Source organism: Geotrypetes seraphini, chromosome 6 (genome assembly GCF_902459505.1).
Source record: "Geotrypetes seraphini chromosome 6, aGeoSer1.1, whole genome shotgun sequence".
Taxonomy (NCBI): Eukaryota; Metazoa; Chordata; class Amphibia; order Gymnophiona; family Dermophiidae; genus Geotrypetes; species Geotrypetes seraphini.
In genome coordinates this window covers 53,556,389-53,578,817 of record NC_047089.1, presented here as the reverse complement: position 1 = coordinate 53,578,817, position 22,429 = coordinate 53,556,389, and the positions used below count along the sequence as shown (strand labels likewise).

General features: G+C 40.6%; 1 protein-coding gene across 1 annotated transcript in view; it reads right to left on the bottom strand.

Moving 5' to 3' along the window:
- Positions 1–22,429, bottom strand: part of NBEA (neurobeachin) — an 812,633-nt gene that overhangs the window by 392,453 nt on the left and 397,751 nt on the right. The window contains 1 exon segment of the mRNA XM_033948014.1: positions 11,484–11,608. Coding sequence (XP_033803905.1) covers positions 11,484–11,608 — 125 coding nt within the window.

Genomic DNA, 22,429 nt, shown 5'->3' with positions numbered 1-22,429 from the left:
TGTCCTATCACAGACTTGGAATGCCCTTCCTATATTTTTAAGGGAAGAACAGGAATTCGGAAAATTTAAAAGTAACTTAAAACATTTCTTTTCAAGATTGCCTTTGAAAACTAATTTTAATATCCTACAACCCCATTAAATTATATCTTGTTATATTTTGTTAACTTTCTTTATTTTCCCTTAATGTTCTCTCTTTACTTTAAAGATTTGTATTTCATTCCTCCTTACCTAATGTTATGAGTATATTAAATTGATTTTAATTCTGTACTTTTTTAAGTTTTTTTTTATTTACTGTATTGTTACCCAACAAATGTAATTTTAAACTGTACATCGCTTGGAAGTATGATTAAGCGATTAATCAAAAAACCTATTAAACTTGAAACTTGAAAACTATCAATATATTGACATTCCTTTCTAAATTCCTATTTGTTACTGTACTCACCATGTTGGTTTGCCTGGCAATAAGGGTGGTATATATTATTTAAGTTACTTGGTATTCTTATACAAGCAGTATGTAAAGATTTTTAGCTGTTCATTATTACTTCCCCATTTTTCAATTAAACTAGTAACTTTTAATATGGATTCATTTGAATATTTTAGGTCAGTGAAAGGTACAAATGAATGCACACTAAGCTCTAAGATAACCTGCTGTGTCCTAAAAGTACAAAAAGCATATCTGCAAAATACATTTTAAAAGAGAATGCAACATGTGGCCTGATTATTGCCCAGCAGCTTGTTCTAATTTACTTCTTAACTACAGAAGTTCTATATACATTTTTGGTTCAAAATATTTTGAAATGAACAATAAGCCTCTTTACCGTTTTTGCATATAAATGATCCTGTTGATCTAACAGCAAACGCAGAACATTGCTTCTTAAACTTGATTCTAAAGTTTACTTCAGTGAGTTACAGATAAGGCAATTATGCACAGAGTTCACTTTCATCCTTTGATGGTTAGCAGAATGGAACGTTAACCCCATCATAGTTTTACCTAAATGTAGACAGGAAATCCTAGAGTATCCAAACATCTGGAAATCAGCTTCATGAAAATGGTACTCTTTTTTTTTTCCTATGAGAATGCTTTTCTATACGTACATTGCATTTTTACAGGTTTGTGTTCTGGCTTTAGAAGAATGCCTTCACTTACCTAAATCTCATTTACTTTTCAATAAAATGCTGCAATTAAGGGACCTTTTTATTAAAGCTTAGTGTGTGCTAATGGACATTAGTGTATACTAAGTGCCATGAGGACCACAGACCAAAAACAGGAAGCACAGCATTTAGTGTGTACTAATGACCGTTAGCACACACTAAGCTTTAGTAAAAGGGCCTCTAAATGTCAACATACTGTAAATGTATGAATGTAAAACATTTGAATGTTAACTACAAAGGATTTATTTTTCTGTAATCATACTTGATTAAATATTTCTGAACTATATATATATATATATATATATATATATATATATATACAAAATCTTGTTAGATAGCATTAAATTCCTACACAAACAGTGAAATCAGTGGCTTAGCTAAGGCTGAATGTGCTCTTAGTGAAAAAATTAAGATGGTTTCTTTAAAATACCATTTCTCCCAAAGTAGTAGGGAATGGGTGGGATAGGTCAGAAGGAATCCCTTCAAAGCTCCAAGAAACAAACCCTGCAAAAAGCAAACATATTCCAGACTAATATAGAAAATCTGTCATAGTAGCATAAATAGATACCAAAAATGTAAGATATCAGAGATGACATTTCCCAAAGCTGACATATGACAATTAATACAGCCAGAAAAAAATATTTTTTCTGTCTTTGTTACCTGAGCATTGCTTTGACACCAGAGTCTCTTTTCTGCTTTGTTCTCCTGTCCTTTTGATATTTCTCTATGTCCACTATCCACCTTTCCTCTGAGGAGTGTGTGGGTGCAGTGGTTGGATTTAAAGCCTCAGCACCCCTGGGGTTGTGGGTTCAAAACCCTGTGCTGCTTCTTGTGACTCTGGGCAAGTCACTCAGTCCTCCATAGCCCCAGGTACGTTAGATAGATTGTGAGCCCACCAGGACAGATCGGGAAAGTGCTTGAGTACCTGATTGTAAAAACCGCTTAGATAATCTTGATAGGCGGTATATAAAATCTTAATAAACTTGAAACATATTCAGCACCTGTATCTGTTCTCTGTGTCTCTTTCTCTGTGTCTAACTTCTCCCTCTGCTTTTCCTCCTGCAACCTCCGCCACCCATCATGGTCTTGCATCTCTCCCCCCCTTTCCTCTGTTGGCCTGGTGTTAATCCCCTCTCTCTGCATTCTACTGGCCCAGCATTCCTCCCCTTTTCTTACCCCTCCCCTTAATTCCAGATCAGTTTTCTCTCTCTTTCTTCTCTGCTTCCTCCCCCTCCCCATTGCTCCCAGGTTTTTTTCCTCTCTTTTATCTCTGCTTCCCACCCCAGGTTCATAATCTTTTCCCTCTTTCTTCTCTGTGCACAGGTCCACCATCCATCATCTCCCGCAGAGGTCTTTAGCTTCTTTATAGTTCAGGATAAATGAATATGGTTATTATTCTGGTTTTACTCTAAATTTACTTAAGTCCAAGGTTCTGTCCCTGTTGCCACAGACTCGTGCTACTTAGTCTGGACCCTTCCCTTTACAGTGGGAAAATCAGAGCTTTACATACCTGGGAGGGGGGTGTGTATCCTTGCACAGCTTTCCCAATTATATTCTTTAAATGTATTGCCTCTCTTGCAAGAAACTACTGTGAAATTAAATCTCTGGCAAGCCTACCCTCTTTCCTTGCTGGGTCGTGTTCATCTCTTTGATATGATTTTGGCAACCAAATGTCTTTATACTTTTCAGATTCTACCTTTATTTTTAAAATCCTGTGATGAATAGAAGCTACTTAAAACCTTGCAGTCTTATTTGTGGCCGGGAAAGATGGTGAGGCTTTTTTTTTCTGTTGTTTGTACTCCAGCAGCCTATGAGGGCCTGGGCCTTTTGAATATACAGTCAAACCTCGGTTTGCGGGTATTTTACAAGACGAGCAAACATTCTCGAAAATCGTGACTCGCAAACCGAGCGTTGACTCGATTTGCGAGCATCGTTACTCCCCCGCCCGCCCGCCCACTCACAAACACTCCCCCGAGAACCAGCATCGCTACCCCCTCCGCGCAAACAGAAGCCTTACCCCATCTGGCATCTGGCACGCAGCCCACAGGACGTGCCGGTGGAACGGAGAATCTCGGAGAGTGAGAACCAGAAGGCCTTGAGCATGCGCAGATGCTCAAGGCCCAGGCAACTGGAAGGATCTTCGTTCATCAGCACCGGCACTTCCTGGGGCTGCATGCCGGTGCCAGATGGATTAAGGCGTCTGTTGGGCTGGCAGGGGATGCCGGTTTGCATGGGGGGAAGCAGTGATGCCTGTTCTCGGGTGGGGAGAGGGGTGGAGCAGCGCCGTGGCCTCGGGGGGGGGGGGGGGTTGGGAACAAATTAAGCGAGTTTCCCTTACTTCCTATAGGGAAACTCGCTTTGATATACAAGCAATTTACGAGCATGCTTCTAGAACAAATTATTCTCGTAAACCAAGGTTCCACTGTGGCAAGGTTCTTACAGTGGCATGTAACATGAGGCATATCAGTGACTGGTATTGGTCTGCAGAGGACTTTTTCTCTGGGTAGAAGTAAAGATGGACGCGGGTCTGAAGAAGGAGTGCACACTAGAGAATGACACGGCGACAAATTTTTTCCCGCCCCCCATGGTAACTCATTTTTCCATCTCATTCCCGTGAATTCTTTTTGTGTCCCTGCCATATTTCTGTAAGCTCTGTCCTCATCTGCATAAGTCTCTAACACTTTAAAATCATAAGTGTTTGAAGCTTGTGCAGTTAAGATAGAGCTTACAGGAATGGGGCATGGACAGGGAGACCAACAAAACTCACGAGGATGGGACCGGGAAATTGAGTTCCTGCGGGGACTGGGACAAATTTGTCCCTGTGTCATTCTCTAGTGTACACCTCTCCTCCTGGGTCTGGCTCGGCTTTTTAAGTTCCCCTGAGTCACTTCCTAGTTTCCTACTTTTCTCCCCTACCCCTCTCTGAGGGAAACTCTCACTGCTGCTGTAGTTGTGAACAGGGCTGTGGAGTCGGAGTCGAGGAGTCGGAGAAAATTTCGGGTACCTGGAGTCGGAGTCAGAAGTACAAAAAACTGAGGAGTCGGAACATTTATCTACCGACTCCATTTTTGAACTTGGCATACCAATCACAAGCGATTCTTTCAGCTATAGCACCCACTATATACACAGCACAAATGTTGCGAGCAGCTTCTGCGGCCTTAGAACCTTGATTAAAAGCAAAAAGAAGGTAGTGTCGAAAATGCTCATTTCTCTCAACTTGACATTCCATTTTAACGATCTGAAAATTAACCAGTGCTGTGGAGTCGGAGTCGGAGGAAATTTCGGGTACCTGGAGTCGGAGTATGAAGTACAAAAAACTGAGGAGTCGGTACATTTATCTACTGACTCCACAGCCCTGGTTGTGAAACAATTTAGCCAGGAGGGAGGAGTGCTGGGCTTTCCTGAGGTTTATTCCAAGTCTGAGAAGCAGTGTCAAGCAGAGGAAGTGGCAGGGTTTCATACCCTTGCCACACTGCATGCCATTTATGTTAAAAAGTAAACAATTACTTTGATACTAGTCCATATTTTAAAAAATGACTCTAAAATATTTTAATTATAATTAGCTATTTGACATGGAATTAGTTCCATACAACTGCTAAGAACATAATTAAAATATATAATTAAAATATCAGACAAATGTTTTGAGTCAATAAAGGTAAAATTCAGAACTCATTCTTAAAATATTTTTCAAAAGTACTATAATTATAATAAGAAAAACTACTACTTAACACCCCCTCTTTACTAAACTGCAATAGTGTTTTTTAGCGCAGGGAACTGCGCTGAATGCTCCATGCTGCTCCCAATGCTCATAGAGTTCCTATGATCATCGGGAGCAGCGCAGAGCATTCAGCACAGCTCCTTGAGCTAATAACCACTATTGCAGTTTAGTACATAAGAACATAAGCAGTGCCTCCGCTGGGTCAGACCTGAGGTCCATCGTGCCCAGCAGTCCGCTCATGCGGCAGCCAAACAGGTCCAGGACCAGGACCTGTGCAGTAAAAAGGTGTGTATGTGTGTGGGGGGAACAGTTAAAGGATATCAAGGACACTTGCAAGTGAAAAACAGAATCAATATTAATGTAATTTCTATTTCATGCCTGCCCAGCTCCAATATAGTCTGATTATGTGAACTGCCAGTAACATTGAAAAGGTTATTATAGCAAGAGGTGAAAATGAAATGCACTTTTTATATTGAAAAGGTCTGCTAAGAGAGAGTTTAGATTTTCAAATAGATGCAATATATTTGCAGTTAGTTTTAGACACGAAAGGTGAATTTTGTTTATGCTTAATCCTGAATTTTCCTTGGAAAACAGATTACTCAAAACAAATCACCAATAAAATGAAATAATTATTTAAAACATATCCTTAATAGAATACAATAAAAAGGTAAAAGGAAATGTGATAGAATTTAGAGAGTGACTTTAGGAGATGCTATTTAAGGCTATTTTGGCACTTACTATACATTAATTTTCGCTATTACTGCACAGTAAGTGTAAAATATGTGTGGTAAATGAAGGGGTTGTGCCCTGCATCTACCCTAGATTTACGACATACTCTACTCATCATCATCCTGAGCTTCCTCCCACCTTAGAAACATGAACATTCATAGTTCCTAAAGCTGTCATAAAATCCAGAAGCTGTTGCTAGTTTCACATTTGGGGGAAAGAAGGGGACAGCAATCACTGGGAGATTAAGGAGGTGATTTACCTTAATCTCTACAGTGGAAAGCTGCTCAATCAGAGCATCTTTCTGTAACCTGGATGTGCCAAGTACCAGATATAAATAACAATGATCATCTTTTTTGAGCACAGATGACTTTTCCCTTCTAAAGTTGGAGTTGAACCTCCATATTTTGGCTCTTCCCTAGTCACACCCAGAGCAAGCCACCTTGCCATAAGGACATACTGTGATTTTAGACATCCATACACTCACTTTATAAAATCAGAGTTTGGGTATCAATGCAATATGGGTCAAAAGGGATACTGGCAGAATCAACTGAAAATCTCTTCAATTTAAAAATATATATACTAACACTATTATTACTACTAATTATTTCTATAGTACACACACACAACACAGCTTACAATCCATTCAAGATACAAACAGGACAAAAAAAGACTAGGGTGTTTCATTTATTACTGGAATGAAATATGGATATTAAATAGGGAAATATGGGGTTAAGATTTAAAATCAGCCTCAAAAGGAAGTGGCTGTAGCCTGTATTTTAATAAGTCTAGAAATGAAGTATGACATACCAACTCAGAAGTCTATTTCAGGAATATGGTGCATCAAAGTGGAAGGAAAAGTGGAGTTGGCATTAGAGGGGCACAAATATAAGTGACTTACCTGATGAGATAGTTCAGTAGGAGACATGTGAAGGCTAGACTGTAGTAGTTTAAGTAGGAGGTGATGAAAGCATAGACAAGAGTTTGGGCAATCTCCTGGGCTCTTTTATAAACAAAGAAGCAACTAGCAGGGAGTAAATACTTTACAGAATAGCACTTGGCCATTCTTCAATGAAGACTCTCGTCAAAATATTCAAAGGCAAGGAGGTAACACTCCCAACGAAGACCGGGAATGAAGAACTTTTGTGTATAAAAGAGGAACAGGACTTGGGTATGATAGTATGTGATGATGTTAAGATCACCAAACAGGTTGAAAAGGCGATGGTGAAAGTTATAAGAATGCTAGGGTGCAAAGGGGGAAGTATGGCCAATAGGAAAAAGGAGGTATTAATGCCCCCCTATAAGATTCTAGTGAAACCTCATTTTGAATATTGTGTACAATTCTGGAGACTGCATCTTCAAAAAGATATAAACAGGATGCCTAGAGGAGGGCTACTAAAATGATTGGTTTCTTCACTATAAGGCGTATGGGGATAGACTTAAATATCTCAATATGTATACTTTGGAGGAAAGGCAGGAGAGGGGAGATATGATAGACACATTTAAATACCTACTTGGCATAAATGAGGGCATGTGTCTTTCATGAGGGCAGTCTCTTTCAGTTGAAAGATTGGATGAAGTTAAAAGGGATAGGCTCAGGAATAATATGTGGAAATACTTCTTTGCATAAAGGGTGGTAGATATGTGGAATAATCTCCTGGTAGAGGTGGTGGAGACAAAGATTGTGCCTGAATTCAAGAAAGTGTGGTACAGGCATGTGGAATCTCTTAGGGAGAGGAGGAGATAGTGAATGCTTTGAATGGACAGACTGGATGGGCCATTTGGCCTTTATCTGCCATCATGTTTCTATGTTTCAAATTTTAGCACTGCCCATACACTGGCGCCTTCCCATCCAATGTCAGCTCATGAGACCTGCAGTTTAGTAACAAAGCTATGAAGCCAATTAGGGGAGAGGAAGGGGTTGTGAGAATACTATAAACCTGCTGTCCTTGGAGAACATCTGCTACAGTTAACTAACTTTGTTTGTCTCTGAGGACAAGAAGATATAATATACTCACTGCTAGGATCATGCCTCTATGAAAAGGGTGAACAAGAATAAAGCTGGTGAAACCCAGAAGGACTCGAGAGAAAGTTGTCATCTAGGAAGAAATTAAATTTTTCAGAACCACTTGACCAAATATACTGTCCCTTCTAGAGTGCTGTTCCAAATAGTAGTGCAAAGTGAAGATGTGTACTGAGGACCAAGTGGCCGCTTTGCAGATGTCCTCAATAGGAGTGGAACAAAAATGGGCTACTGAAGTCACCATAACTTGTACATTGTGAGCTGTAACCCAACCTTCTAGCAATAGTCCAGTACGAGTATAAGCAGAAGAGATACAGTCTGCTAGCCAAGTGGTTCTCTTGGTAACAGGAACTCCATTAGGGTCAACTGATACAAAGAATTTTGTGGCAGTTCTATGAGGCTTAGTGTGATTCAAGTAATATGCTAGAGCAAGTTTACAATCCAAAGTGTGGAAAGCAGCTTCATCAGGGTGAGAATGTGGTCTTGGGAAAAAGACAGTTAGAATTATGGACTGATTGAGATAAAACTCGGAGATGACCTCTGGGAGGAATTTCAGATGTCTCTGGAGAACAACTCTGCCATGGTAAAATCTTGTGTAGGGTAGATCCGATACAAGTGCCTGAAGTCCATTAACCCATACAGAGGTAAGGGCTACGAGAAATATCACTTTCCATGTAAGACATATGAGTGATCAAGTCGAGAGTGGTTCAAAGGAAGACTTCTTAAGTACAGAGATACAATATTGATGTCCCAGGCCATAGCAGGAGATTTAAGAGGAGGCTTATTATGATAGACCTTCCATTAATCTGGAAACCAAGGGATGCACAGACAATGGTTTCTTTTCCAATGGAGAATGAAAAGAACTGATGCACTGAGATGAACACATACTGAGTTAATCTTTAGGCCAGAATTGGAAAGGTGAAGTAGAATGAACAGAAGAGGACAAGGGATGAGGGCCAGCGAATGAATGTCACAGTGAAATGAGTCAATTTGAAACGGTAATATCACTGGGTGGAAAATATTCAGTGATAGCTGAAACTGGAGCAGACAGGGTGAAGGCATCTACCCGTTCAGAGATACCATGCTGTGGGTATTAAAAAATTTAGATTGGAATGGAGGAGAGAGCTTGCGTTCTGTGTGAGTAATGTGGGAAACAGATGAAGTGTGATGGGTTCTCAAACAGTGAGCTGCAGAAGAGAGAACCATGGTCAGCATAGTCAATGGGATGCAATGTTTATGTTTATTATTCATTTGATACCCCGCCAATGCAGAAGGTTCATGGTGCCCTGATCTGGGCAACGTTTGAGTATGGATTTACTAATGACAGGTACTAGTATGAGCATCATGGATGTAAAAGCCCACTTAAAAACTTTGCTCAAAATGTGCGTTAAAACTGTTACAGTTTGTTGTAACAGATTTTGACCAATTTATCAGCTAATATAGCTCCAGAGTAAAAGTAGATACAGACTTCAGATTTTTATCATAGATTATCCTTATACTAGACACTACACTATTAAATTTGCAGCAATTCAGTATGAATAGCTGTATAGAATGTCCCTTCAAATTTTGCACCATTGACACAACAGCTGAAATTTGTCAATTTTCAGGGTCAGTTATAAAAAAGGAGTCTGCCTGAATCTTTTTTTTAAACTAGTACCATCTGAAAGAGGAAATACTACTCTACATGATTTATATTTATTTGTTTTGCAATGCAACCCTTACTGAAATATAAATTTGCTTAAAAGTGTGGGGTATTTTGTGTGCACATATCACACAATAGGTGTTGCATTGGTCCATGGTTGCTTTGTCACTACTGGTTTCCAAATGAGCAAACCACTCAGCAAATTTTCAGGTGAAATTTTGTATCCATGATGCTCATACTAGCATCATTGCAACTAGCATAAAAAATTATGCTGGACTACCAAAAATTAGCACTCTTCAAATTCTTCTCAATTTTACAAGCATCTAAACATGATATTCATCACTGTGCACAATGCTGCCAACATCCTGCCAAATAAGTGGGTCTAGCTCAGTGACTATTGCAGTTAGGAATCTAAAATCTTAGGAAAATTATCTTAGTACCTTGACTAATCTTTGTGCAAATTTTGAACAAAATCTGAAACATAATGTTAGGGACCATTAGACTACTTGGCATGGAATGACCCAAGGGGGTTATGGCGAGATATCTACCTGGGCTTTTTTAATGTGAAGTTCACTGAAGTGCCCATAAGCTGCCACGCTGCTCTGCTGGGATGTCTTTGTGGCCAGTCTAACAAATATGCTAACCTCTCCAACATCTCAATGGCTTGTTTTGTGTGTGTGTATGAGGGAGGGGGGATGATTTTTTTTTTTCAAAAAATGGTTCAAAAAGATAGATGCATTGAGGACAAGCATAACTGAGAAATGGTCATTTTCAAAACAAAAAGATAGTCGTTTTACTGTTTCAAAAATGGTCACATTCGCTACTGGATTTCTGTGCATGTTCTGCAAAATGACCAAACTTAGAATTAGATGTCATATCAAAAATGCCCCTCTATATCATCTTAGATGTATTCTTTCATTCCTTCCATTGCTCTGCTGATATTGGCATTATTACATTTTCGGTACTCGTCCTTAAATGGGAGTGTATTGCATGATCTTCAAATTGTAGAATATAGACAGCATCTTTGTAATGGGCAGTGGTCTTCACTGTAAGGCCTGTAATCCAATGGCAGCCTTCCAATACTTCTGGGGCGGCCTGTGAAAGCCTGTGCAGATCAGCATCCCCTCCCCCCCCCCCCCCCGCTGTACTCTTTGGACTGTGGGCAGTGTGAATGAAGTAAATATGCTGCCTTCAGTGACCCCGGAAGCTTTGCATTTGCTACAGCTTTCCTGTCCCCACAGTAGAAAACAAAGGGATAGCTTTTGGAGCAGCCGAAGATGGTGTGTTTATTTCACTCACTCTACTTGTAGCACAAAGAATGCAGCATTGGAAAAAAAAGGGTGAAAAAACACCTGATTCTACTTGGGGTCGGGGCAGGGGAGCACTACAGAGATGCTGGACTGTGGCGATGGGAAGGAAAGGATAAGAATAAAGAAGGAAAAGGAAAGTGAAGGGGAGGGACTGTGATGCCAGATCACAGAAGGGGGAAGGGAAGGAAGCAGGAATGGAAAGGAAGGAAGGAGGAACGATATCACAGAGTTTATAAGCAGCTAAATTTAACATTTTATTCACTGATGTTCATGATGCTACCAGTACTCAGTAAAATAAGGGGGTCCAGCTCACTGACTATTGCAACTAAGGATCTGATATTTTGGGAAACATTTTTTTAATGCTGTGTTTATATTTATTAAAAACTTTATATACTGCATAATTGCCAAAATGGATCCAAGTGGTTTACAATATATATTACAATATATTACAATATATATTACAAAGCAATTTAGAAAAGAACTCCATTCAAAAATAGAAAAGGAAGGAGAAAAGGGAACTTTTTTTTTCATTACATAAAATTCTATGACAAATATCAATAATAAAATTAACTAATACAAATTAAAATTATTCTTTAAAAAAATCCATCATACATACATATTCTATTAGAGCCGCAATTCTACATATAATGCCATTGCATGATTGAAGTGATTGGCGTTTTTTTTTTTTTTTTATGGCCACCGATATCAGTGCCATTTGTATAATTCAGCCCCATGTGCCTTTATAAAATATGTGCGACAACTGCACTTATACGCTTTTCCAGTTTAGGCACCTTATAAAATTACCCCCTTAAGGTACTGAAACGATTGACAGTAAAATAATATTTATTTTCATTTTAAAAACAAAGATACATGTGAAAAACCTTTAAAATAGGAAAACATATGAGAACTGACCGTATTCCACTGCAGCTTTCAACATGGCTTCAGAATGAGTGGATCCAAATGCATTGCGAACAAATCGCCGCCGGCGACGTAGATCATCTTCCCAGTAATCCAAGCGCCAGAAATCATGCAGTTGGCTATGAAAATAAACATACAGAAGATTTACTGTATGCTGTATCTTAATGATTTATAATTTGGTGAGTATGGAAAATTTCAAAGCAGTTATTACATATAAAGGTTTGGTAAGTACAAGTACAGAAATATACAACATAAAAAGACAATTTTTCTAAAATATTACCTTCATTTTACTTAGGTTAGGGACTTAAACCTCTTTATTTACATGCCTTGTTTACTACTATAATTTTTATTAGAGAGTCCATTAACAAATGCAGCATCAAATTACAAGAATTAATGGCACAGCTTTTTCTGCAGTGTTTTTAACAAGTCTTGTAAATCATAGAATGATCCTCAGTATAAATACTTTGCCACTTAATGGCCACAGTTCCTCAGAACATTCAACTTGGAAATATAAAATATTGCCCACTTGAATTTTGTGGAACCATGATTAAATAACATGTTGAAATATTCATTGCAATAATTCCCCACTGCCCCCAGCAATCTGAGAAAATTGCACTGGTATTCATTATTAACAATGTTGAATTAAAGTTGCAAAATTATTACAGCATGTGGCAATTCTTCTGATAAATGATTATCGTCCAATAACATAGCCCTTGGACAATACTATAGCATTCAGCTAATAGAAATTATTAAAATACATGTCTATCTTCAGATTACAATACATTTTCTAGGTGCTAAACTAATGTTAATGCTTATACGATTATAAGAAAAATCACAAAAAAAATATTTAATTTAATGCATTTCAGTTCAAAAATGGCTGCCAGCTTCAATGCGTAATATTTGAGACTGCCAAAGTGCTCAACAATAATTTTATTTCTGTTTGACAGTTCTGTAAATTAGTAGTTTCATTAGCAAACAACAAAATAAACACTTAAAATCTGGTAAAATCACTATAATCAATTATTCTTAGCATCTCCTGCGGTTGGCCTTAGAATAATATGGAATATACATTTTTTTTCACAATTAGTCTATTGAATATCATAATATTGTCTTCCATTACAATTTATTTTCATACTGAAACTTTCCCCTGTAATGAATCAGAAGCCCATGTTCTGTATCTGTAATCCACCTAGAAACTGACTGATCGCATGGAATATAAATGTTTCAAATAAATAAATGTTCCTAATTGTTATCCTAGCTAAGCTCCATAACATTAACACCCATGATACAGTACATATCACAAAAATTTGAATATTTGTAATAAATGTAAAATTGTACTCCAAAACAAATAAACACATATAAACACATATGTTTGTTAAAATGTGATACACCACAATTTTACTAGCATGATATTAAGGGAAATCTAGTAAAAACCTCCAAGCTTCTTTCAGCAGATATTGATTTTATTTAGCCATGGTGGCAAGAATGTCTTTATAAACATTGGCAGTGGCATTTAAAATGTATGTATATACATAAGGATGTTCCATAAAGTAGATGTGCAGAAAAGCTGAATATACTGTATGTTGTTGTTTTTTTTTTTTGTAATTGTTTATTTATTGAAAGTGAAGCACATCACAAAAAGAAGCAAAAGCCGTCAAACAGACCACAAGTCAACACCCCAAAAGGGGGAACAGCAATAGAATACCAAAGTGCTATACAGCTTCACAAAGAAGAATAAAGAACCCTCCCAAAAACCCCAAGCCCCCCTTACCCCACCCCCCTACCAAGGACCAGCAACAAAGTATCCCACACAATAAAACCCCCATAAGATAAACAAAAACAGAAAAGTAATACCATAGATCTGCTATCCCTCCCATCCCCTGGAAGCCTCCCCCCTTTAACAACCCCTCAGTGGCGTACCAATGGGGTGCAGGGGGGGGGGTCCGCCCCGGGTGCAGGCTTAGGGGGGGTTCACAGCCGGCCAGGTCCAGAAAATTCAGCGGTGAATTTGAAACAGCTCCCTTTCTCCCTCCCTGCCCCTTACCTCGTAGCCGCGAGTCTAAATTACCTTCTTAAAGCAGCTGGAGTTGTGTGTGGTTGCCATAAAGGTCATCTGACACAACCGGAAGTTGCATCAGAGACGACCTTTACGGCAGCCATACAGTAGCTGGCTGCTGTATGAAGGCAGTTTAGACGTCGCCGGTCACAGGGCAGGGACGTTTGTCGGACCGGACCTGTTGTCCGGGGGGGGGGGGAAGAAAGCGCCACAAAGGTAAGGGGCAGGGAGGGAGAAAGGGAAGAAAGGTGGGGTGGAGAGGAAAAGACGCTGAAGGGAAATGGGTAAAACAGAGGGGGGAGAAGGATGCTGAGAGCACATGGGGAAGACAGAGGAGGTGGGGGGGAGAAGGATGCTGAAAGCTCATGGGGAAGACAGAGGGGGAGAGAAGGACGCTGAAAGCACATGGGGAAGACAGAGTGGGGGAGAAGGACGCTAAAAGGGCATGGGGAAGACAGAGGGGGGGAGGACGCTGAAAGCACATGGGAAAGACAGAGGGGGGAGAAGGACGCTAAAAGGACATGGAGAAGACAGAGGGGGGAGAAGGACACTGAAAGCACATGGGGAAGAGAGAGTGGGGAGAAGACGCTGGCAGGGAAGAAGACAGAGATGCCAGACTATGGGGGGAGCAGAGGGAAGAAGATGGGTGCCTGACCAATTTGGAAGGGGGAAGAAAGGGAGAGGCACAGTAACAGAGCAAATGGAAGACGCAGAGAGAAGAGAGACAATGGATGAAAGGAATTGAATGAGAAGATGAGGAAAGCAGAAACCAGAGAAGACAAAAGGTAGAACAAAAATTTTCTATTTATTTATTGCTTTAGGAGACGTGTCACTGTTTCTGTGGTGTTGCATTGTATATAGAGTCCAGCTTCTTGCTGGTTTAATTTAACCTTTGTCTATGTATTTCTATTTTATCCCCCCTTTTACAAAACTGTGGAGCGTTTTTTAGCGCCAGACGTGGTGGTAGCAGCTCTGATCCTCAGAATTCTATGAGCGTCAGAGCTGTTACACTGTGGCTAAAATCCACACTACAGTTTTGTAAAAGGGGGAGGGGTTAGTTTGTGATGACATATTCCATATTAGGCGAAGGTGTTTTCTGTGTTCTGTGTGTTCGAAAGACATGGTTTTCTGTTAGGATTGATGGTGTAGGATTGATCTGTACTAGTCTGGCTTGTTTAGTTTTACAATGGGTGTATTGATGTTGTACTGCTCATTGCAGTATGTAAGATCCTGCCTTTTCCTTGGTACTCATGTGTGACGTGTGGCTTGTTTCTAAAAATCATGTTTTTCGTACAGAAGGGAGTGCGGGTGCCAAAAAATGATGGGCCCCGGGTATCACATATGCTAGGTACGCCACTGAGTCCCCTCCACAATATACTGTATGTTGACAGAGTTCACCCCTGGTGATTATGGGGCTCATTTTCAAAGCACATAGAGGTCTCAAAATGGCCCAAGAAGTCTATCTACTCAAAACATCCAAATTGCGATTTTAGGATGGCAGAATCTGGACATCCTACACTGCAATTTGCCTGAATAAAAAGGGAATGTAATCTGAATGTGTTTTGGGCAGATCTAGGGAGGGCCAAAAATTGGGAAGAAATGTCAAAGCCTAAGGAGGACATTTTTATTTAGACCTGTATTAGTCATATTCAGGGTACAAAAAGGTTCTCTGATTGAGCAGCTGACCACTAGAGATTAAGGCATGAATCCTCCAGTGTTTGCTGTCCCCTCCCTCTCCCCATGAAAGTGAAATTAAAAAAAAAGACCAGGCTCTATGATATAATCAGGTATCAGGGGCCCCAGGTTAAATTCCTACTTTATCTCTCTTTTTTCCCCTTTTTAAATTGTGAGCCTTTCAGAAATAGACATATACCTATTGTATCTAAATATTAATGGCACATACAAGCCTGACGCTATTGAGGTGGTACACAGTCAGATACAGCAAATATTTTTATTGTTCCTGGAGGGCTCAGCCTTTAAAATGAGAGTCGTAGGGGAATATGAACCTGGTTGCCCTTGTTTACAGGCCATTGCACTGACTACTAGACTGCTGTTCTACTCTGCAAAGATGTCTGTGTGGCCATTTTTGGAAAAAAAAATGCTGCCAGGGAGATATCCTATTAATTTGATTATTTATTTATTCATTTATTTAGCCCATCCTCCCAAAGGAGACCAGAACGGGTTACAAGATTACATTCACAGTATAAGTAAACTTTGGTGGGAAAAACAAACTTGGTGTATAAATTTCAGCTTTTACAGTATAGTCATAACATAAAGATTTGGAGATATAGACAGTGGACATAGGATGTTTTAAAAATTGCAGTATTTTCCAAGAAGACATAGCCTATGGTGGTTTAAATTACATCATTTTCCATATGGACATAGCCTAACATAAGGTAAAATAGCTTTGCAGGTTTGTGCGTCATTGAAGAATGGTGGGTTTTTGGTCCAGTGGTCCGACGTAAAGGTCAGTCAGGGATGCAGATGTAAGCTAAGGAGCTGGGCTTGTAAAGAGGAAAGTTTTCATGGCCTTCCTGAAGTTCCATAGATTGTTTAAAGATCTGACAGTTGGGGGGGATGGTGTGCCATAATCTGGGTATGAAATGGGAATAAGAGCATTTCCGGGCTGTTTCAGATGTGAGTGAGCGACTGGGTGGAATGGCTAGCCGTTTTTCTGCTTGGGATCTCAGTGATTGGTTGGGGACATAAATTTGTAGTTTTGATGCTATGTAGCTTGGTGCCATCTTGTGGAAAGCTAGAACCATGGCTTTAAAGTCACATCGTTTTCGGAGAGGCAGCCAGTACATGGATCTTAGTGCAGGGGTGATGTGGTCGTGGAAGCCCAGGATTTTCAGGAGTTGGATTGCAGCGTTTTGCATGTCTTGGAGACAGGAGATTTTTTTTACAGGTAAGCCTACTAGTAGCGTGTTGCAATAGTCCCTGGTTTTTGGGTGTTCATAATTTGGCAATTTCAATTTATAAAATAGCTGGGTTTTGGATGCTGTCACATATTTTTGAACAGGAAACCCAACTTATTTCTTGTTAAAAAATGGCTGTGAGATGGACTTTTTTGGATGTTATGAGCAGGCCATCCCAAGTCTGACTTGGATATGCTTTTGAAAATGCCCCTCCACATATTTATCTAAATTGTTTAAACTGGGGGAACATTTTATTTTTAACCTAAAAAAAACATTTCATCTGAATATTGCAGCTATCTCAATTACTATTAGGGACATTTTTAAAACTGCAAAATGTCCAAAAACCCGAATAAGTCGGCATGTGGATGTTTTTCTCACTACAAAGTTCAAGTGCTGATTTTTGAAACAAAAAAGTTAGACATTTTGCAGGATGTTTTCTCTCCGGTATGGTCAATTAGTAAAGGGGCATGTTAGAAGTGCAGGCTTTAGGGCGGTTTAGACTTGGCTGTCTTGCGGCTATAGTCAAACATTGTACAATACATCCTGGATGGAACTTGGACGTTTTAGGCTAGACCTGTTTTAGAAGAATCTAAGTGTCAAAAAGGTACCCAAAAAGACTAGATGACTACTGGAGGAATTAAGTAATGACTCCTCCACATTTCCCCAGTGGCTACAGACTCCCTCCAACTCTCTAAACATCCAAATTAAACAGTCCATACCTACCTCTAGAATAGCAGCATCTGGTATAGGGAAGCCAAGTAGGTGTCTTACGTAGCCAGCTGGGCAGGCTAGTAAACCATAGAGAGGAGGAGCCAGGTCCATAAGCCACTCTAGCCACTACATTTATGGTGGAAACTATGAGCCCTTCAAAATCTACCAAATCTATCATAAGGTGCCACCTGCAGCAATAAAGGCTATAGGGGTGGTAGAAAGGTAGTTTTGGAGGACTGACCATAAATTATAAGGGGGTTATAGTGAGATGTATATGTGGCACACTTTCAATGAAGTTCACAGCAGCGTCCTCTAAGATGTCCAACCGTTCTGTTGGCATGTCTATGTAGCCAGTCCATTACAATGCTGGCCCCTCCCATGTCTAAACAGTGCTGATTTGGATGTTTCTGACAGACAGTTTTGTGGTTGAAAATGGGGTATAAAGTTAGACATCCTGGCAGTCTAGACATTCTCAAGTACAAACTTATTGTGAGCCTTAAGGGGATAAGAAAATACCTATCATACCTGAATGTAACTCACTTTGCACAACCAGAAAAGTGTGAGCTAAATCCAAAGAGAGACATTCCACCTGATATTCAGCTCTATTTAAATAGCCAAAAATGGCTCCTGGACGGTTAAATAGCACTAAGCCAGCTTATCCACAAATATTCAGAGGGAGATAGCCTATTCTCCACTGAATATTCACAGTTAGTGGTTAGCCCTGTCACCTGCTATGTTGTGCAACATAGCCTTTAAGTGCCAATATTCATTGGCTGATTGGCTAAGTTAGTGGCCTGATAGATCCTCATAAATAGTAGGTCTATCTTTGGCTGCTGTAAGTTAGCCAGTCAGCTGATGAATAAAGGCTTAACCAGCTATGTTTCTAGCTGTCCCCAAAAAAAAAAAAACCCAGAAATTCTGTGATGGATATGGCCCAGTATTGAATTTCCAGGCTTGCCGCCAACCATGGGAGATAGCTGGGCTACCTCCCACAGTCTAAATATCAGGTCCCGCAGCTTCATTATTTGTAACCAGAAATAGTCCTCCTACAATTACAAGCTTCTTTTTTTTTTCTCCTCCAGTTTTCTTAGTTCTTTCTTAACATATACCGTATTTTTTGCTCCATAAGACGCACCCTAGATTTAGAGGAGGGAAACAAGAAAAAAAACATTCTGAACCAAATTCTCCCTGCCAGGCTCTGTACCCAACCCCATACTCCTTGTCAGGCTCTGCACCCTGTTCCCCCTCCCTGCCAGGCTCTGTATCCTGTCCCCCCTCTGGTGGTCCAGTGGTAGGCTGGTAAAGGGCATAGGGCGGGCAGGGACAGGGAACAAGGCAGGCAGGCAGGCCTAGTGACAGGCAGGCAGGCCTAGTGGCAGGCTGGCCTTGTGGCCTAGTGACAGGTAGGCTAGCCTAGTGGCCTAGTGACAGGCAGGCAGGCCCCATACCCCTCACGTACCCTAAGTTATCCCCCATACCTCCCACGTACCCCCCCCCAGTACCTTAAATCATCCCCCATGCCCCCCGTACCTTTTTTAATCATACCTCCTGAATCTTTAAAAATCCCTCCCTCCCTCGACGGCTGTCTTGCTATTTTAAACATTCCCCCCCCCCCTCCGGTACCTTTTAAAATCCCTTCCACGCTCGCTAGCTGTCTCCTCTTCTTATTTCCCAGCCAGCGGCATGGAGGTCAGAAGAGCGCGGCGGTCAGGAGCAAAGTTTTCCACGCTCTCGCTTGGGCCTGCGCTGTTTTCTGAATGGCTGCAATCAGTTCTCGCAAGTCCCACGAGAACTGCACACTCCAGTTTCAAATATTGACTGGCCTCTGTTCTGGTCCAAAACCAATCGGCCGCTTTTTTCATCCAGAGTGGCCCAATCTCTGTATTTTGTCATTTGGCAGGCCATATTGACTCCCTTCCGAATGTGGAAGGCTAAATTGTGACCAGACTAAATGTTGCCATTGTTTAACGGCGGATGGGACTCTTAATCATATGCTCTTTTATTGCTGCACTCTCCAATCTTTTTGGTCTCACATTTGGTCTTCTATAAAGGATGTCACAGCTTGTTCCTTAGATTTAACTGACATGGTGAGCCTTCGTTCCCAACATTCTTGTTTCACTAACTCAGATTGTCCTCCAAAACTGATTGACTCAATGTTTGCAACCGCTATCATGCACATTCTGAAGAACTGGAAATCAGCCTCCTCGAATTACACTTTCTGGTGGAATTTGCTCTGCCTCTACAATAAATATGAACAATTTGCTTATGAAAAGCGCCTTATCACTGGGATGTCTTCACATGTTTCTTCTGTCACATCACACTGGAAATTTCTAGATTAGTTTATCCGTGACACATAACTGATCATTCTTGTTTTTGTTATGGTAACTGTTCCTTTTTAGGGTTACCTCACTTTTGTGTTTACATATTATGTTTCTGCCTTGTTTGTATGACCTCAGATGCAATGTGGTGAGATAAATATGTTTTTCTAGCTGCAATCTATTATATTTTATGCTTTGTATCATTTGTAAAGCACATATGTTTTTGTGATGTTAAAATCTCAATAAAAATTTTGAACTTAAAAAAAAAAGAAAATGGGTAAATAAATGGGGGTGGGGCATGGTGGGGTGTGGGCACAGCAGGGCGGGGCAAGATGGGGTGGGGGGCCCAGTGTACTTGTGTGCCTAGGGGCCCTCGACAAATTAATCCTGCCCTGCTTGTTTGTTAACTTCTGTGAACAGTGTCTAGGTTTAGTGATGTTGGTTTAAGAACCAAATAGTATGGAGAAAACTGTGATGGCAGTTGATGAACAAGGGAAAAAGGGACTTAGTTTGACTACAAAGTAGTCAAAAGGGGAAAATGGAATCTGAACTGAGCACACTGAGGCTTAGTAGAAACCAAAGTATTTTGCGCGGGGATCTAAGACAGATAAAGGGAGGTAGTGAAAAACAGATGTTGAGAGGTAAAAGAAACAAAAAGCATGGACAGCTTTAAAATCAAACAGACTTTTGAAATGGATGCAGACAAAACCTGGAAGCCCGTGAAGTTTAAAAATCAGAGAAGTATGAAACTAGGCCAAATTCAGTTTTTACAGCCAAATTCTTTATGAATCAAAAGAGATTTAGAATATCAGTCAGGAGAGATTAGGAGTAATTAAGTTAAGAAATTATGAGAGTCAAAGACATGCACACTACTGAAAGGAGATGTTATCTTTGAAAAGGAAGGGGACTCATAATGATTGTTTCAAGATGATAATGAAGTCAGGAAAAAATTACTAAATCTTAAACTGTTTGGTGAAAACAGAGGCAGAATTGAAGAAAAAAGTATGCTATTAATAAAAACAGTCAATACTTTCTAGAATTTCAAATTCTGCTTGAAAATAAACTATTCTTAGAACATCATTATAATGTTTGCACAGGTTATAGTAATAGTAATCTAATATAATAAAAGGCTACTCGCGCATGCGCACTCCCATCTGCGTGTTCCGTTTTCCGTGCGCTGTAGGGCACTGCAGGTAGGAGTGCGCATGCGCCAGAATACCCCCCCCGCCCCCCCGAGGCGGATGTCGGCCGTGATGGCTGTCGGCCACAGCGGACAAGAGCAACAGTAAAAATAATTAAGTGCCAACTTCTAAGACCTCAAACCCAAGACTAACAGGATAAAACTAAAAAAAAGGGAGACACAATCCCACCACGTGTCAGCTTGAATAGAAACCTCCAACACCTGCCCCAAAAATGCCAAACAACTGTTTAGAAGAATGATAAGTGAAGTCCTTAAGATCTGGATGTAACACATGTACAGAATGACCAATCCCTACTGATTCAAAAAACTATGCAACTTAACCCGATCAGCCTGTCCATTACTTACCGCCTGGGCACATGCATGCACACAGGGAAGTGGTGGGAGAGAAATGGTGCTGCATAGGAGGCAAGGAGAGAGACAGATAGATAGATAGAAGGAAAAAAGAAAGCCACAGGGGCAGGGAGAGACACAGAAAGACAGACAGACAAAGGGGGCCAGGGAGAGAGACAGAAATAAAGACACACAGACATATATTCTAGCACCCGTTAATGTAACGGGCTAAAATACTAGTAAACTATTAAAAGCCAGTAATATTTCAGCTTTTCAAAATTACTTGTGATAAAATAAAGTTACTCAGTTGAAAAGGAAAGAGATTGGAACTTGTATACCGCCTATTTATAGTTTTACAACCACACTCAAAGTGGATTATATACAGGTACTTACGCATTTTCCCAGTATGTCCCTGGTGGGCTCACCTGTGACAGTGGAGATTTAAGTGGCTTGCCCAGGGTCACATGGAGCAGCATGGGGTTTGAACCCACAACCTTAGGGTGCTAAGGCTGTAGTTCTAACCATTATGCAGGTATTCAAGGACATATCCTCTCATTTGGATATCATCCATGTGGAGACGCTGCTCAGTGTTCACTTTTACTATAAGTTTTTGGCAGCATCCACCAAGTTGACATGCAGGATCAAGCAGTCTAATACAATACAAGCTGATAGAATACATCTCCTAGGAGAGGTTGAGTTTTCAAAATGTGCATAATGTATATGCATGAGATCTATTGGCATACAATGGAAGCAGAACTTGCAAATCAATCACATGCATATTCATTGTGGAAATCTTGAAAACACGACCGGGTTTTGGTCCTTGAGGACCATGATTGCCTACCCCTCTTCTAGGCAGTAGCAAGATGGGAATGTATGGACTGAAAACCACATAATACTGCAGCTTTGCAGAAGGCGTAGTAAGGAGGTGTGGGGGAGGGTGCTCTACCCCGGGTGTGGTCTTCCTAAAGGTGTAGCACTCCTCCTCCTCTCTGCCACCCTGCTCTTCTTTTTGCCATGCATGTGCATCCCTTGCCTTCCCCCATACATTTCCCCGGTGTGAGGTTGCTACCTGTGTTGGCATTGGCACTCTCTCTGTTGTCACTTCCGGGACTCACACCTAGAAAATGACATCAAAGGTGTGCCAACACCAACGTGAGCATAGTGCTCACTCCGGAGAAATTTAAAAGGTACAGGGAAAGGGAAGGTGCCACGGGCGGGGGAGGGGCACCGCTCACCCTTACTATGTCAGTGCTTTTATGGAGGCTAATTTTAAGTGAGCTACCAATGTAGCCATAGCTCTGATAAAAAGAACCATGACATGATCTTCTAAAGTCAGCTCAGCTTGGGCATAAGTGAAGGAAATGCTGTCTGCTAGCCAGATGGATAACATGTGTTTACCAATGGCT